General features: G+C 43.6%; 1 protein-coding gene across 1 annotated transcript in view; it reads right to left on the bottom strand.

The window, feature by feature from the left end:
* The window catches only part of GABBR1 (gamma-aminobutyric acid type B receptor subunit 1), a 283,737-nt gene that overhangs the window by 129,795 nt on the left and 138,145 nt on the right, over positions 1-15,797 (bottom strand). The window contains exon 8 of the mRNA XM_040324995.1: positions 13,106-13,240. Coding sequence (XP_040180929.1) covers positions 13,106-13,240 — 135 coding nt within the window. The remainder of the gene's footprint in view (positions 1-13,105; positions 13,241-15,797) is intronic.

The following is a 15,797-nucleotide window of genomic DNA, read 5'->3' as shown; positions in this document are numbered from 1 at the left end:
ATATTTACATGACGAGGGCGGATATTTACATGAAGAGGGGGATATTTACATGACGAGGGCGGATATTTACATGAAGAGGGGGATATTTACATGACGAGGGCGGATATTTACATGAAGGGGGTGGATATTTACATGACGAGGGCGGATATTTACATGAAGGGGCGGATATTTACATGAAGGGGGCGGATATTTACATGACGGGGGAAGATTTTTACATGACGAGGGCTGATATTTACATGATGGGGGCGGATATTTACATGAAGGGGGCGCATATTTACATGACGAGGGCTGATATTTACATGACGAGGGCTGATATTTACATGACGAGGGCTGATATTTACATGACGGGGCGGATATTTACATGACGGGGCGGATATTTACATGAAGGGGGCGGATTTTTACATGAAGGGGGCGGATATTTACATGACGGGGGCGGATAATTACATGAAGGGGGCGGATATTTACATGATGGGGGCGGATATTTACATGATGGGGGCGGATATTTACATGACAAGGGCAGATATTTACATGACAAGGGCAGATATTTACATGACGAGGGCAGATATTTACATGAAGGGGGCGGATTTTTACATGAAGGGGGCGGATATTTACATGACGGGGGCGGATAATTACATGAAGGGGGCGGATATTTACATGATGGGGGCGGATATTTACATGATGGGGGCGGATATTTACATGATGGGGGCGGATATTTACATGATGGGGGCGGATATTTACATGATGGGGGCGGATATTTACATGATGGGGGCGGATATTTACATGACAAGGGCGGATATTTACATGACGAGGGCAGATATTTACATGAAGGGGGCAGATATTTACATGAAGGGGGCAGATATTTACATGAAGGGGCAGATATTTACATGACAAGGGTGGATATTTACATGACGAGGGCAGATATTTACATGAAGGGGGCAGATATTTACATGAAGGGGGCAGATATTTACATGACAAGGGTGGATATTTACATGACAAGGGCAGATATTTACATGAAGGGGGCAGATATTTACATGACAAGGGTGGATATTTACATGACGGGGCAGATATTTACATGAAGGGGCAGATATTTACATGACGAGGGCAGATATTTACATGAAGGGGGCAGATATTTACATGAAGGGGGCAGATATTTACATGACAATGGTGGATATTTACATGACGGGGCAGATATTTACATGAAGGGGGCAGATATTTACATGAAGGGGGCAGATATTTACATGACAATGGTGGATATTTACATGACAAGGGTGGATATTTACATGAAGGGGGCAGATATTTACATGAAGGGGGCAGATATTTACATGACGAGGGCTGATATTTACATGACGGGGCAGATATTTACATGAAGGGGGCGGATATTTACATGACAAGGGTGGATATTTACATGACAAGGGCAGATATTTACATGAAGGGGGCAGATATTTACATGACAAGGGTGGATATTTACATGACGGGGCAGATATTTACATGAAGGGGGAAGATATTTACATAAAGGGGGCGGATATTTACATGCAGGGGGCGGATTTTCCAATGATGGGCAGTGCTGGGGGTGGAATTGTTATCGATGGCCAAACAAACAAAATAAATCTTTACCTGCTATTCTTCCTGGTTTAGTCAATTGAAGGGCGGCCATTTCTATTTTAGATAAAGATTTATTTTGCAGATTTGTTTGGCCAAATTCTGTCCCCAGCACTGCCCATCACTGGAAAATCCACCCCCTCCACGTAAATATCTGCCCCCTTCATGTAAATAACCGCCCCTCACCTACATGAACGTGCCTCAACAACGCGAGACAACAGCTGATCGTAAACTCAGCTGTCCTGCGGCTCCGTGCGGCGCATGCGCAGTTCCACCCGGGCACTATTGGATAGCCGGGCACTTCTCGACAGGACACCTGCTCTATGCCGTGCAAAGTGTGACATCAAATCGTCGCCCCCTGCCTTCTGGGGGTTAGAAATGCTGGGAAAATTCTGTACTTAGAATGAATGTAGAGGACAGAGGGCTGCATATAAACAGGTACAACTTTTGTAGGAGGAATTGCTTCATCTTTGCGTATCACCCGAGGCCAGTCACTTCAACCGGGTATATGTTAGCTGCACTAATGTGTTCATTTTCTATCTGCTTGGGGTTCAGCTTTAAAGGGATTTTGTACCATTTACATTTATGCAAGTGGGACCGTTGGCTATACATGTCTTCTACTTACTGTAAGTACATTAAAAAGCACCTTTCAGGTCCGCTGTAAGCAATATATTACAGGAGCCCCATGACTGCAAATCATACTGATGTGACCTAATAAGCTGGAAACAGCTGTATACAGGATTGATAAATGGCTCCGCGTTTTATGTGGTAATAGAAGCCAGAAGCTTTAATTGCAGAGCTGGTGAAGGGAGCCTAAAGGTACTATCTGCAAGTTCCTGCCCACGTTTTCTTATGGAGGAGCAAACCCCTTCATTTATTGATTTTTAACATAAAGACATTTTTAATTGGAGAAACATCATGCAACACAGTGGCTAAGTGGTTAGTGCTTCCGCCTAGCAGCACTATGGTTATCGGGTTGAATCCTAACCACAGCACTACCTGCCTGGAGTTTGCATGTTCTCCTCCCACACTCCAAAGACATGCGGGTAAGCTAATGGCTCCTGACTACAATTATCTCTAGTATACACTATATTGTCAAAAGTATTGGGACGCCTGCCTTTACGCGCACATGAACTTTAACCACCTGCCGTCACATTTTGATGAGGCTCTTGTTCTGGGAAGAAGTCATATGACGTCTTCGCTTCCCAGGTCACTAGGGGGCCCACGCCCGCCGTGTCACTGGGGAGCCGATGCGCGTGCCAGACGGCCGCGATGTCCCTGGATCTGTGTGTGTAAACACACAGATCCACGTCCTGTCAGAGGAGAGGAGACCAATGTGTGTCCCTTGTACATAGGGACAAGGGCAGACTGACCAATCGGGCACTGCCTGAGGGCCCCATGTCACTTGGGGGCCCCATCAGGATTGCCAGCCTCAGTAAAATCAGGGACAATATGTAAAAATCCATTTTTTTTTAAATCACAGGATTATAGTTCCCCCGCCTCTCCAATACCTTTTCAGTGTGTGTATGTGTATGTATACTGTGTGTGTATACTGTGCGTGTGTGTATACTGTGTGTATGTATACTGTGTGTGTGTATACTGTGTGTGTGTGTGTGTGTGTGCATACTGTGTGTATGCATACTGTGTGTGTGTATACTGTGTGTGTGTATACTGTGTGTGTATACTGTGTGTATGTATACGGTGTGTATGTATGTATACTGTGTGTCTGTATACTGTGTGTGTGTGTGTGTATACTGTGTGTGTCTGTATACTGTGTGTGTGTATACTGTGTGTATGTATACTGTGTGTATGTATGTATACTGTGTGTGTGTGTGTGTACTGTGTGTATGTATGTATACTGTGTGTCTGTATACTGTGTGTATGTATACTGTGTGTGTGTATACTGTGTGTATGTATACTGTGTGTATGTATACTGTGTGTGTGTGTATGTATACTGTGTGTGTGTGTATGTATACTGTGTGTGTGTGTATACTGTGTGTATGTATGTATACTGTGTGTCTGTATACTGTGTGTGTGTGTGTGTATACTGTGTGTGTATACTGTGTGTGTGTATACTGTGTGTGTGTGTGTATACTGTGTGTGTATACTGTGTGTGTGTATACTGTGTGTATGTATGTATACTGTGTGTGTGTGTGTGTGTGTACGTACGTATACTGTGTGTCTGTATACTGTGTGTGTGTGTGTGTGTGTGTATGTATGTATACTGTGTGTGTGTATACTGTGTGTATGTATACTGTGTGTATGTATGTATACTGTGTGTGTGTGTGTGTATGTATACTGTGTGTATGTATGTATACTGTGTGTGTGTGTGTATGTATGTATAGTGTGTGTGTGTGTGTGTGTATGTATACTGTGTGTGTGTATACTGTGTGTATGTATACTGTGTGTGTGTATGTATACTGTGTGTGTGTATACTGTGTGTATGTATGTATACTGTGTGTGTGTATACTGTGTGTGTGTATACTGTGTGTGTGTATACTGTGTGTGTGTGTGTATGTATACTGTGTGTGTGTGTGTATGTATACTGTGTGTGTATGTATACTGTGTGTGTGTATACTGTGTGTATGTATACTGTGTGTATGTATACTGTGTGTATGTATACTGTGTGTGTGTGTGTGTATGTATACTGTGTGTGTATGTATACTGTGTGTGTATACTGTGTGTATGTATACTGTGTGTATGTATACTGTGTGTGTGTATGTATACTGTGTGTGTGTATACTGTGTGTATGTATACTGTGTGTGTGTGTGTATGTATACTGTGTGTGTGTGTGTGTGTGTGTATGTATACTGTGTGTGTGTGTGTATGTATAATGTGTGTGTGTATACTGTGTGTATGTATACTGTGTGTGTGTGTATGTATACTGTGTGTGTGTATACTGTGTGTGTGTATGTATACTGTGTGTATGTATACTGTGTGTGTGTGTATGTATACTGTGTGTATGTATACTGTGTGTGTGTATGTATACTGTGTGTATGTATACTGTGTGTATGTATGTATACTGTGTGTGTGTGTGTACTGTGTGTATGTATGTATACTGTGTGTCTGTATACTGTGTGTGTGTGTGTATGTACACTGTGTGTGTGTATACTGTGTGTATGTATACTGTGTGTATACTGTGTGTATACTGTGTGTGTGTATATTGTGTGGCCCTATAATCTTCTCCTATTGCCCGGGGGCCCCATGAGTTGTCAGTCCGCCCCTGCATAGGGACACCAATCAAACCCCTCCCCCCACAGTAAGAATAACTCCCTAGGGAACACATTTAACCCCTTGATCGCCCCCTAGTGTTAACCCCTTCTTTGCCAGTCACATTTACACAGTAATCAGTGCATTTTTATAGCACTAATCGCTGTATAAATGTGAATGGTCCCAAAAATGTGTCAAAAGTGTCTGACGTGCATGCAGCAATATCGCAGTCACGATAAAAATCGCAGATCGCCACCATTACTAGTAAAAAAAAAAAATCCTATAAACTTTCCCCTATTTTGTAGATGCTATAACTTTTGCGCAAACCAATCAATATACGCTTATTGCGATTTTTATTTTTACCAAAAATATGTAGAAGAATACGTATAGGCCTAAACTGAGGAAAAAAATTGTTTTAAAAAAAAATTGGATATTTATTATAGCAAAAAGTAAAAAATATTGTGTTTTTTTCAAAATTGTCGCTCGCTCTTCTTTTGTTTATAGCGCTAGAGATAAAAAACGCAGAGGCGATCAAATACCACCAAAAGAAAGCTCTATTTGTGGGAAAAATATATATATAAAAATGTCATATGGGTAAAGTGTAGCATGACCGCGCAATTGTCATTCAAAGTGTGACAGCGCTGAAAGCTGAAAATATCCTGGGCAGGAAGGGGGTGAAAGTGCCCGGCATTGAGGTGGTTAATGGCAGTCTTAGTCCGGAGGGTTCAATATTGAGTTGGCCCCGCCCTTTGCAGCTATAACGGCTTCAACTCTTCTGGGAAGGCCGTCCACAAGGTTTAGGAGTGTGTCTATGGGAATGTTTCACCATTCTTCCAGAAGCGCATTTGTGAGGTCAGGCTAGAGCTGCACAATTCTGGCTAAAATGAGAATCGCAATTTTTTTCGCTTAGAAGATAGATCACGAAAAAATTGGGCTAACTTTACTGTCTCTGTGGTAATTGCTATTTTATTCCCGAGGGTCTCTGCAAAAATCTATATAATGTTTGGGGGTTCCAAGTAATTTTCTAGCAAAAAGATATTGATTTTAACTTAAGAAACAAGTGTCAGAAACAAGGTTTGGAAGTGGTTAAAGGGGTTGTAAAGGTAATGTTTTATTTATTTAAATAACAAACATGTTATACTTACCTCCACTGTGCCACTCGTTTTGCACAGAGTGTCCCCAAAGCTGGTCTTCTGGGGTCCCTCGGCGGCTGTCTCAGCTCCTCCCCGCAAGAACTAACCCCCTTCATGCGAGCTCTCTCCCATGCGGGTAAGTTCTTGCGGGCTCGCTCCCGTGATACAGCCGGCGGCCATGGCCGCAGACTGCATCACTCGGCCCTGCCCCCAGCGTGCCGCGTCATTGGATGTGATTGACAGCGAGCCAATGGCTGCGCTGCTTTTAATCAACCAATGAATGAGCCGAGAAGCCCGGACGAGAAGCCCGGACGAGAAGCCAGCACGTTCACGTCGCAGGACTTTTCGAGGGGACAGTAAAAGTAAACGGGGGGGGGGGGCGCTAATCCTCAGATGTTTTTTCACCTTACAGTGGATGTAAAGCCACTCTCATCCTTTCTAAACTCCTGCCATAGTGCTGATCTATAAAGGATATAGACGCCTCCTGCATGTATCCTTACCTGTCAAATGTCTCCCCTCTGTCTGTTATAAGAACTGAAAAACTGCAGATTCTGTGGGTGGGTCTGTTGTCTGGAGCTCTGTGGGTGGAGTCGTGATGTCAGTAGACTCCCCGCCCACCTCTACACTCCCCTTGTCAACATGCATTTTTTTCCTGTGTATTCCTTACACTAAATTCTGCTATGATCACTAACATCCAGTCAAAATCTGGATGGGCCCCTTAGTTCCAGTGAAGGGAACTCTTAAAGCATCAGCATACCAAGACATTTTGGACAATTTCATGCTTCCAACTTTGTGGGAACCGTTTGGGGACGGCCCCTCCCTGTTATAACATGACTGCACACCAGTGCACAAAGCAAGGTCCATAAAGACATGGATGAGTGAGTTTGGGGTGAAGGAACTTGACTGGCCTGCCAGAGTCCTGGCCTCAACCCGACAGAACACCTTTTGGGATGAATTAGAGCAGAGACTGCGAGCCAGGCCTTCTCATCCAACATCAGTGCCTAACCTCACAAATGCGCTTCTGGAAGAATGGTCAAACATTCCCATAGACACACCCCTAAACCTTGTGGACGGCCTTCCCAGAAGAGTTGAAGCTGTTATAGCTGCAAAGGGCGGGCCAACTCAATATTGAACCCTACGGACTAAGACTGGGATGCCATGTGCGTGTAAAGGCAGGTGTCCCAATACTTTCGACAATATAGTGTATAGTAGGGACAATTGTAGTCAGGAGCCATTGGCTTACACGCATGTCTTTGGAGTGTGGGAGGAGAACATGCAAACTCCAGGCAGGCGTCCCAATACTTTTGACAATATAGTGTATGTATGAATGAGGGTTAGGGATTGTAAGATCCTTGAGGGCAGGGACTGATGGGACTGTACAATAAATATGTAACTTGATGGTGCTATATCTATAATAACTGGTGTAACCCCAAAATTGCCTCTTATAGAAATCCATGGAGTTGAGGTTGATGCTTTGAGAGCCTGTCTACTACCAGGACCAGAGACGGCTCTAGGCTTTGTGAGGCTTTAGGCAAAACTTGACCTGGGGCCCCACTCACACCCATGATGGGGAAAATAATTTAAGGACAAGAGCCTCTTCCCCACAACCCTGGCCGGTGGTTGTGGGGGTCTGTGGGCAGGGGGCTTATCGGAATCTGGAAGCCCCTTTTTAACAAGGCAGCCCCCAGATCCTGCTCTTTAATAACTAAGGGGCGGGGGCCACCCGGTGATATCACCAGGTGAACCCGCCCCCTTGTGACGTCATTGACTGAGGGCATGCTGGGTCATCGACGTCACAAGGGGTGGGGTCACCGATATTCACTGGTTGTTAGGGATGCTGGCGGGCCCGCTTCTGAGTCAGGGCTCTAAATTCTGCCTGAGCACAGCAGCGTTAAGGTCCCTCAAAACTTGGGTAATGCATTGGGTAAGTTAGGTGGCCACGAGGCCCCTGTGAGTGCGAGGCTTTAGGCGACCGCCTAATATGCCTAATTAAAGAACCGCCTCTGACCAGAACCCAGAACATCACTGGGGAACATGGCAGCCAACAATATCAAAAAACAAAAATAGACTCCAAAACAAATTGCAACACTATTTATTTAGAGGTCACTTTTAACAATCTTGGTGTATCTAAAGCACTTTACAACAAGTTAATACACCTTCCTGGTATATTTCAGGAAGAGGTTTGTGCTAATGAAAGGGGAAAAAAAGCAGAAGGAGGAAAAACGAATATGGAAAATGAGTCGACCATTAGATGTGTGGAGATCGGAGACTAATACAAAAAAAAACACTAAAATCTAAGATTAATAGATGAGAATTAGAAGAGAGAAGGAGAGGAGGAGGGACAAAGGAATCGGGAGGAAGAGTGGAGCAGAGAAACAACTGAGAATATAGGAGGAAGAGAAAAGTGGAGGGGAAACAGAAATGCAGGGTGAACAGAAAAGTGAAATAGGAGGAGAGAATGCAGAAGGAAAAGATGAATGAAGAGGAAAGAAAAAAAATACAGAAGGAAGAGGGAAATAAAGAAAGAAGGGTATGTGCAGGAATGAAAAGGAGAAGTGGAGAAGATGGCGGGAAGAGACAAACAGAGTAAGAACAGAATTAAAAGGGAAGGAAGCAGAGTAGTGTCAAAGATGAACGGAGCAAGCAAGAATAATAAAAGAACTCGGATGGGAGAAAAGTGAGTAGGAAGCATACAGAATGCAGGAGTGTCGAGGAAGTACAGAAAAGCAGGAGGAAGAACAGACACTGCAGGAGGAAGAGAAGAGGAGAGGAAGAACAGACACTGCAGGAGGAAGAGGAGAGGAAGAACAGACACTGCAAGAGGAAGAGAAGAGGAGAGGAACAGAGAATGCAGGAGTGTCTAGGAAGCACACACATAAAAGCAGGAGGGAGAGAAGAGGAAGAACAGGGACTGCAGGAGGAAGAGAAGGAGGAAGAGAAGAGATGAAGAACAGAGAATTCAGGAGTGTCTAGGAAGCACATAAAAGCAGGAGGGAGAGAAGAGGAAGAACAGGGACTGCAGGAGGAAGAGAAGAGATGAAGAACAGAGAATGCAGGAGTGTCTAGGAAGCACATAAAAGCAGGAGGAAGAGAAGAGGAAGAACAGGGACTGCAGGAGGAAGAGAAGAGGTGAGGAACAGAGAATGCAGGAGCATCTAGGAAGTAAAGAAAAGCAGGAGGAAGAGAAGAGGTGAGGAAGTACAGAAAAGTAGGAGGAAGAGAAGAGGAGAGGAAGAACAGAGACTGCAAAAGGAAGAGAAGAGATGAAGAACAGAGAAGTCAGGAGTGTCGAGGAAGTACAGAAAAGCAGGAGGAAGAGAAGAGGTGAGGAAGTACAGAAAAGTAGGAGGAAGAGAAGAGGTGAGGAAGAACAGAGACTGCAGGAGGAAGAGGTGAGGTGTTTTTTTTGTACTTCCTAGACACTCCTGCATTCTCTGTTCTTCACCTCTTCTCTTCCTCCTGCAGTGTCTGTTCTTCCTCATCTCCTCTCTTCCTCCTGCAGTGTCTGTTCTTCCTCCCCTCTTCTCTTCCTTCTGCTTTTCTGCACTTCCTAGACACTCTTTCATTCTCTGTTCTTCACCTCTTCTCTTCCTCCTGCAGTGTCTGTTCTTCCTCACCTCTTCTCTTCTCTTCCTTCTGCTTTTCTGTACTTCCTAGACACTCATGCATTCTCTGTTCTTCCTCATCTCCTCTCTTCCTCCTGCAGTGTCTGTTCTTCCTCCCCTCTTCTCTTCCTCCTGCCTTTCTGTACTTCCTCAACACTCCTGCATTCTGCATGCTTCCTACTCTCTTTTCTCCCATCCGAGTTCTCTTTTATCATTCTTGCTTTCTCTGTTCTTATTTGACATTACTCTGTCTCCTTTACCTTTCCTTTTGTTCTTACTCTGTCTCTTCCAGCTATCCTCCCCAGGGACTGCACTGGATAAGAAGGGGTGAGGAAGAACAGAGACTGCAGGAGGAAAAGAAGAGGAATTCCGGAGAAAAAAAAAAAGAATGCAGGAAGAAGAGAAGAATATGAAAGAATACAAGGGAAGAAGAGGCGAAGAAAAATAGGAAATTAAGGATAGAAGGATAAGATCTGAAAGAAGACAGCATGCAGGAGAGTCAAGGAAGCATAGAAAAGCAGGAGGAAGAGAAGAGGTGAGGAATAATAGAGAATACAGGATGAAGAGAAGAGGAAGAACAAAGAATACAGGAGGAAAAGAAGAGGAAGAACAGAGAATTCAGGAGGAAGAGAAGAGGAAGAACAGAGAATACAGGAGGAAGAGAAGCAGAGGAAGAACAGAGAATACAGGAGGAAGAGAAGCAGAGGAAGAACAGAGAATACAGGAGGAAGAGAAGAAGAGGAAGAACAGAGAATACAGGAGGAAGAGAAGAGGAAGAACAGAGAATACAGGAGGAAGAGAAGAGGAAGAACAGAGAATACAGGAGGAAGAGAAGCAAAGGAAGAACAGAGAATACAGGAGGAAGAGAAGAAGAGGAAGAACAGAGAATCCAGGAGGAAGAGAAGAGGAAGAACAGAGAATACAGGAGGAAGAGAAGAGGAAGAACATAGAATACAGAAGGAAGAGAAGAGGAAGAACAGAGAATACAGAAAGAAGAGATGAAGGAGGATTTCAGGAGAAAGAGAAAAGATGAAAATGAAGGCAGAATGCAAGAGGAAAAGAAGAGATGATAAAAGAATACACGAGAAAGGGAAGAGGCGAAGAAGAGTAGAAAATTCATAAGGAAGAGATCAGAAAGAAGAGAATAGAATGCAGGAGAGTCATGGAAGTACAGAAAAGGAAGAGGAAGAGAATAGGTGAGGAAGAACAGAGAATGAAGGAGGAAGATAAGAGATGACGAAGAACAGAGAATACAGCAGTAACGAAGGCAAGGAAGAACAGAGAATATAAGAGAAAGAGATGAGGAAGGAGGGAGAAATTCATGAAAAAGAGAAAAGACAAAAGGAGGAAGAGGTAAGGCGAGTGAGTACAAGGAGAAAATGCAGAAGGAAAAAAAGAGGTAAGGAAGAACAGGTAATGCAGGAGAAAAAGAAGAAGCAAGGAAGACAAGAGAATGAAGGAAGAACAGAGGAGGTGAAGAAGAACAGGGCATGCAGGAGGAGAAGAAGAGATTATAAGAGAAGAAGAACAGGCAAAACGAGAAAGAGAAGAGAACAGAGAATTCAGGAGGAAGAGAAGAGAACAATATAAAAGAATACAAGAGGAAGAAAAGAGGTGAGGAAAAATTGTAAATTCAAGACAAGATCAGGAAGAAGAGAGAATGCAGGAGGAGGAGAATTAACGAGAAAGTAGAGAGAATGCAGGAGGAAAAAAGGAAGCAAGGAAGAAAATCGATGATATAGAACAGAGAATGGGGGGGGGGGGGGGTAGGAAAGAATACAGGAGGAAAAGTAGAAGTGAAGAAAAGGGGAATGCAGGAGGAAGAGAAGCAAGGGACAAAAGGGGATACAGGAGCAAGAGGGAAGGAAAAACAGAGAATAGAGGAGAAAGAGAAGAGGGGAGGAAGAGCAGAGAATAGAGGAGAAAGAGAAGAGGGGAGGAAGAACAGACACTAGAGGAGAAAGAGAAGAGGGAAGGAAGAACAGAGAATAGAGGAGAAAGAGAAGAGGGAAGGAAGAACAGAGAATAGAGGAGAAAGAGGAGAGGGAAGGAAGAACAGAGAATAGAGGAGAAAGAGAAGAGGGAAGGAAGAACAGAGAATAGAGGTGAAAGAGAAGAGGGAAGGAAGAACAGAGAATAGAGGTGAAAGAGAAGAGGGGAGGAAGAACAGAGACTAGAGAAGAATGAGAAATGAGGAGGAAGCACAGAGAATAGAGGAAAAAGAGAAGAGAGGGGGAAGAACAGAGACTAGAGGAGAAAGAGAAGAGGGAAGGAAGAACAGAGGATAGACGAGAAAGAGGAGAGGGAAGGAAGAACAGAGAATAGAGGAGAAAGAGAAGAGGGAAGGAAGAACAGAGAATAGAGGAGAAAGAGAAGAGGGAAGGAAGAACAGAGAATAGAGGAGAAAGAGAAGAGGGAAGGAAGAACAGAGAATAGAGGAGAAAGAGAAGAGGGAAGGAAGAACAGAGGATAGACGAGAAAGAGGAGAGGGAAGGAAGAACAGAGAATAGAGGAGAAAGAGAAGAGGGAAGGAAGAACAGAAAATAGAGGAGAAAGAAGAGGGGAGGAAGAACAGAGACTAAAGGAGAAAGAGAAGAGGGGAGGAAGAACAGAGACTAGAGGAGAAAGAGAAGAGGGGAGGAAGAACAGAGACTAGAGGAGAAAGAGAAGAGGGGAGGAAGAACAGAGACTAGAGGAGAAAGAGAAATGAGGAGGAAGAACAGAGGATAGAGGAGAAAGAGAAGAGGGAAGGAAGAACAGAGACTAGAGGAGAAAGAGAAGAGGGAAGGAAGAACAGAGACTAGAGAAGAAAGAGAAATGAGGAGGAAGAACAGAGGATAGAGGAGAAAGAGAAGAGGGAAGGAAGAACAGAGACTAGAGAAGAAAGAGAAGAGGGAAGGAAGAACAGAGAATAAAGGAGAAAGAGAAGAGGGAAGGAAGAACAGAGAATAAAGGAGAAAGAGAAATGAGGAGGAAGAACAGAGACTAGAGGGGAAAGAGAAGAGGCGAGGAAGAAGGAGGAATGCAGGTGTAAGAGAAGAGGGAATAATAACAGGATGTACAGGAGGAAGGCTATACACAAGGATACAAACAGAGAACACAGGAGGAAAAAAATGGTAAGTGAAGAAAGGAAGGAAGGAAGAGAGGACTACATGAAGAAGAAAACAGTTGAAGAAATGATCAGAGGTAAGGAATACAGAAAATAATTTGCAATGGATGTAAGAATCCCGGAAACCATAATGTGAGAAAGTCAAAGAAAAACAAGTAGCACATAACAAGAAGACAGGAGGAAGAAAAAAACAATGCATGAGAAATTCAGATAATAAATGAAGACGAAGGGGGAGAACAGTAGACAGGTAGGTGATGTTGTATAAATCTATAGTTCGGAAAGTGACAATAACACGAGAAATAATGACAAAGTGACCAGTAGACAAACTAGGGACTATAAAAGCAGATTTCTCACATACCAGGATAACCGGAAATGGAAGGTGGAATTAAAGAAAGGAGTAAAGTGGGGTAAAGCAGAAAGAACTTAGCTGGCCAGAGGCTCCCGCTTACCACTATGAGGTTCCACATGCGAGCCGCTTCCGCCACCAGCGTGGACACACTGCTGCACCCTGGCATCAACATGATCTTAATAGGGTCATTGTACAGAAGCTCGTACAGGTGCCGTGTGGCCTGCCCGGGGTCACACTGTGGAGGGTGGGAAGGAGAAATTAGGACAGAAGGAACAAGCCACAGTCGTACACACATATGCATTTTATTTTTCTGCGGATAGATAATGACCCCCCTCTAGTCATCGCTATCTATCTTCCATCACATGTTTTCCTCTCTCTCCCCATCTGTCTCTCCTCTCCCCCCTCTCTGCCCATTCCTCTCTCTCTCCGTCTATCTCTTCTCCGGAATATTTTACCCTTTCCTCCGTTGCCGTGGTAACAGTGAGAGAGCTGAGAGGAATAATGAGAGCGCAGGGGGTAATCCTGTGAGAGAGAGCCTTGCTGCACCCCCCAGCGCTCTCCCCCCATCAGAGTGGGTCTCAATAAAGGTCACTCATGCGGTCTCTATGCCCCCCTGCCTTGGTGGTCTCTCTCCCCCACTTCTCCTTCAGCTGTCTCTTGCTTCTTGCATGTTGTCTCAGCTCCTGTCACTTTCCCCATTCCCCTCCCTCTCTGTCAGGTTTAGTCCCTTTCACTTTTTTTTAGCAACAGCCGCCCTGTCCTCTGAACTTCGTTAATCTCTACTCCTAAAATTGATCTTGCCAATCGTTGTTGGGGGACTTGAATCTATAGCCTAACTTCTTTAATCCCCTCTACCTAAACTGATCTTGCTGATCATAGACAGGGATCTTGAGTGTACAGTCCAACTTCTTTAATGCACCAAAATTGATCTCACTGATCGTAGTCATTAAACTCAAGTCTATAGCCTAACTTCTTTAATCTCCTCTAACAAAATTGTTCTCAACAATCATAGTCTTGGGTCTTGAGTCTATAGCCCAACTTCTTTCATCTCGTGTACCAAAACTGATTTCACCGATCAAACTCAGGGGACTCGAGTCTATAGCCCAACTTATTTCATCTCGTGTACCAAAACAGATTTCACCGATCATACTCAGGGGACTCGAGTCTATAGCCCAACTTCTTTCATCTCATGTACCAAAACTGATTTCACTGATCAAACTCAGGGGACTTGAGTCTAAAGCCCAACTTCTTTCATCTCGTGTACCAAAACAGATTTCACCGATCAAACTCAGGGGACTCGAGTCTAAAGCCCAACTTCTTTAAAGTCCTCCACCAAAATTGATCTCACTGAACGTAAGTGGAGGACTTTAAGACTTGAGTCTATAGCCCAACTTCTACTTAAACTACTTTTGCCAACTGTAGTCAGCGGACTCGAGTCTATGGCCCAAATTCTTTAAAGTCCTCCACCAAAATTGATCTCACTAAAAGTAAGTCGGGAGACTTGAGTCTACAGTCCAACTTCTTGAAACTCATTTATCTAAACTGATATCACCGACAAAGTCAGGGGTCTCAAGTCCAGAGCCCAACTTCTTTAGTCTCCTCTACCAAAATTGCTCCTGCCAATTGTAGTTAGGAGACTTGAGTCTATAGACCAACTTCTTTAAAGTCCTCCACCAAAATGTATCTCACTGAATGTAAATGGGGGGACTTCAGTCTACAGCTTATAGACTAGACTATAGACAATCTCATCTATCAAAATTGATATCACTGACATAGTCAGGGTTCTCGAGTCTATAGCCCAACTTCGTTAATCTCCTCTATCAAAATTGCTCCTGCCAAATTGTAGTTAGGAGACTTGAGTCTATAGACCAACTTCTTTAAAATTCCTCTACCAAAATGTGTCTCACTGAATGTAAATGGGGGGACTTCAGTCTACAGCCTATAGACTATCTCATCTATCAAAATGTATATCACTGACATAGTAAAGGTTCTCGAGTCTATAGCTCAACTTCTTTAGTCTCCTCTAACAAAATTGTTCTTGCCAATTGTAGTCAGGGGACTTAAGACTATAGCCTAACTTCTTTAATCTCATCTATCAAAATTGATATTAGTCAGTGGTCTCGAGTCTACAGTACAACCCAATTTCTTTAATCTTCTCAACCAAAATTGTTCTCAATGGTCGTAGTCAGGGGACTTGCGTCTATAACCCAACTTCTTTAAAGTCCCTTACCAAAATGTATCTCATTGATAGTAGTCAGGGGTCTTGAATCTAAAGCCTAATTTCTTTAATCTATTCTACCAAAATGTATCTCACTGATCATAGTCGGGGGTCTTGAGTCTTTAGCCCAACTTCTTTAATCTCCTCTACCAAAATTGATATTACTGATATAGTCAGGGGTCTCGAGTCTACAACCCAATTTCTTTTATCTTCTCAACCAAAATTGTTCTCACCGGTCGTAGTCAGGAGACTTGAGTCTATAGCCCAACTTCTTTCATCTCGTGTACCAAAACTGATTTCACCGATCATACTCAGGGGACTTGAGTCTAAAGCCCAACTTCTTTAAAGCCCCTTACCAAAATGTATCTCACTGATAGTAGTCAGGGGTCTTAAATCTAAAGCCTAATTTATTTAATCTGTTCTACCAAAATGTATCTCACTAATCATAGTCGGGGGTCTTGAGTCTATAGCCCAACTTCTTTAATCTCCTCTACCAAAATTGATATTACTGATATAGTCAGGGGTCTCGAGTCTACAACCCAATTTCTTTTATCTTCTCAACCAAAATTGTTCT

Source organism: Rana temporaria, chromosome 9 (assembly GCF_905171775.1).
Source record: "Rana temporaria chromosome 9, aRanTem1.1, whole genome shotgun sequence".
Lineage (NCBI taxonomy): Eukaryota > Metazoa > Chordata > Amphibia > Anura > Ranidae > Rana > Rana temporaria.
Note: the sequence above shows the minus strand (reverse complement) of the source record. Positions and strands in the feature narration are given on the sequence as shown.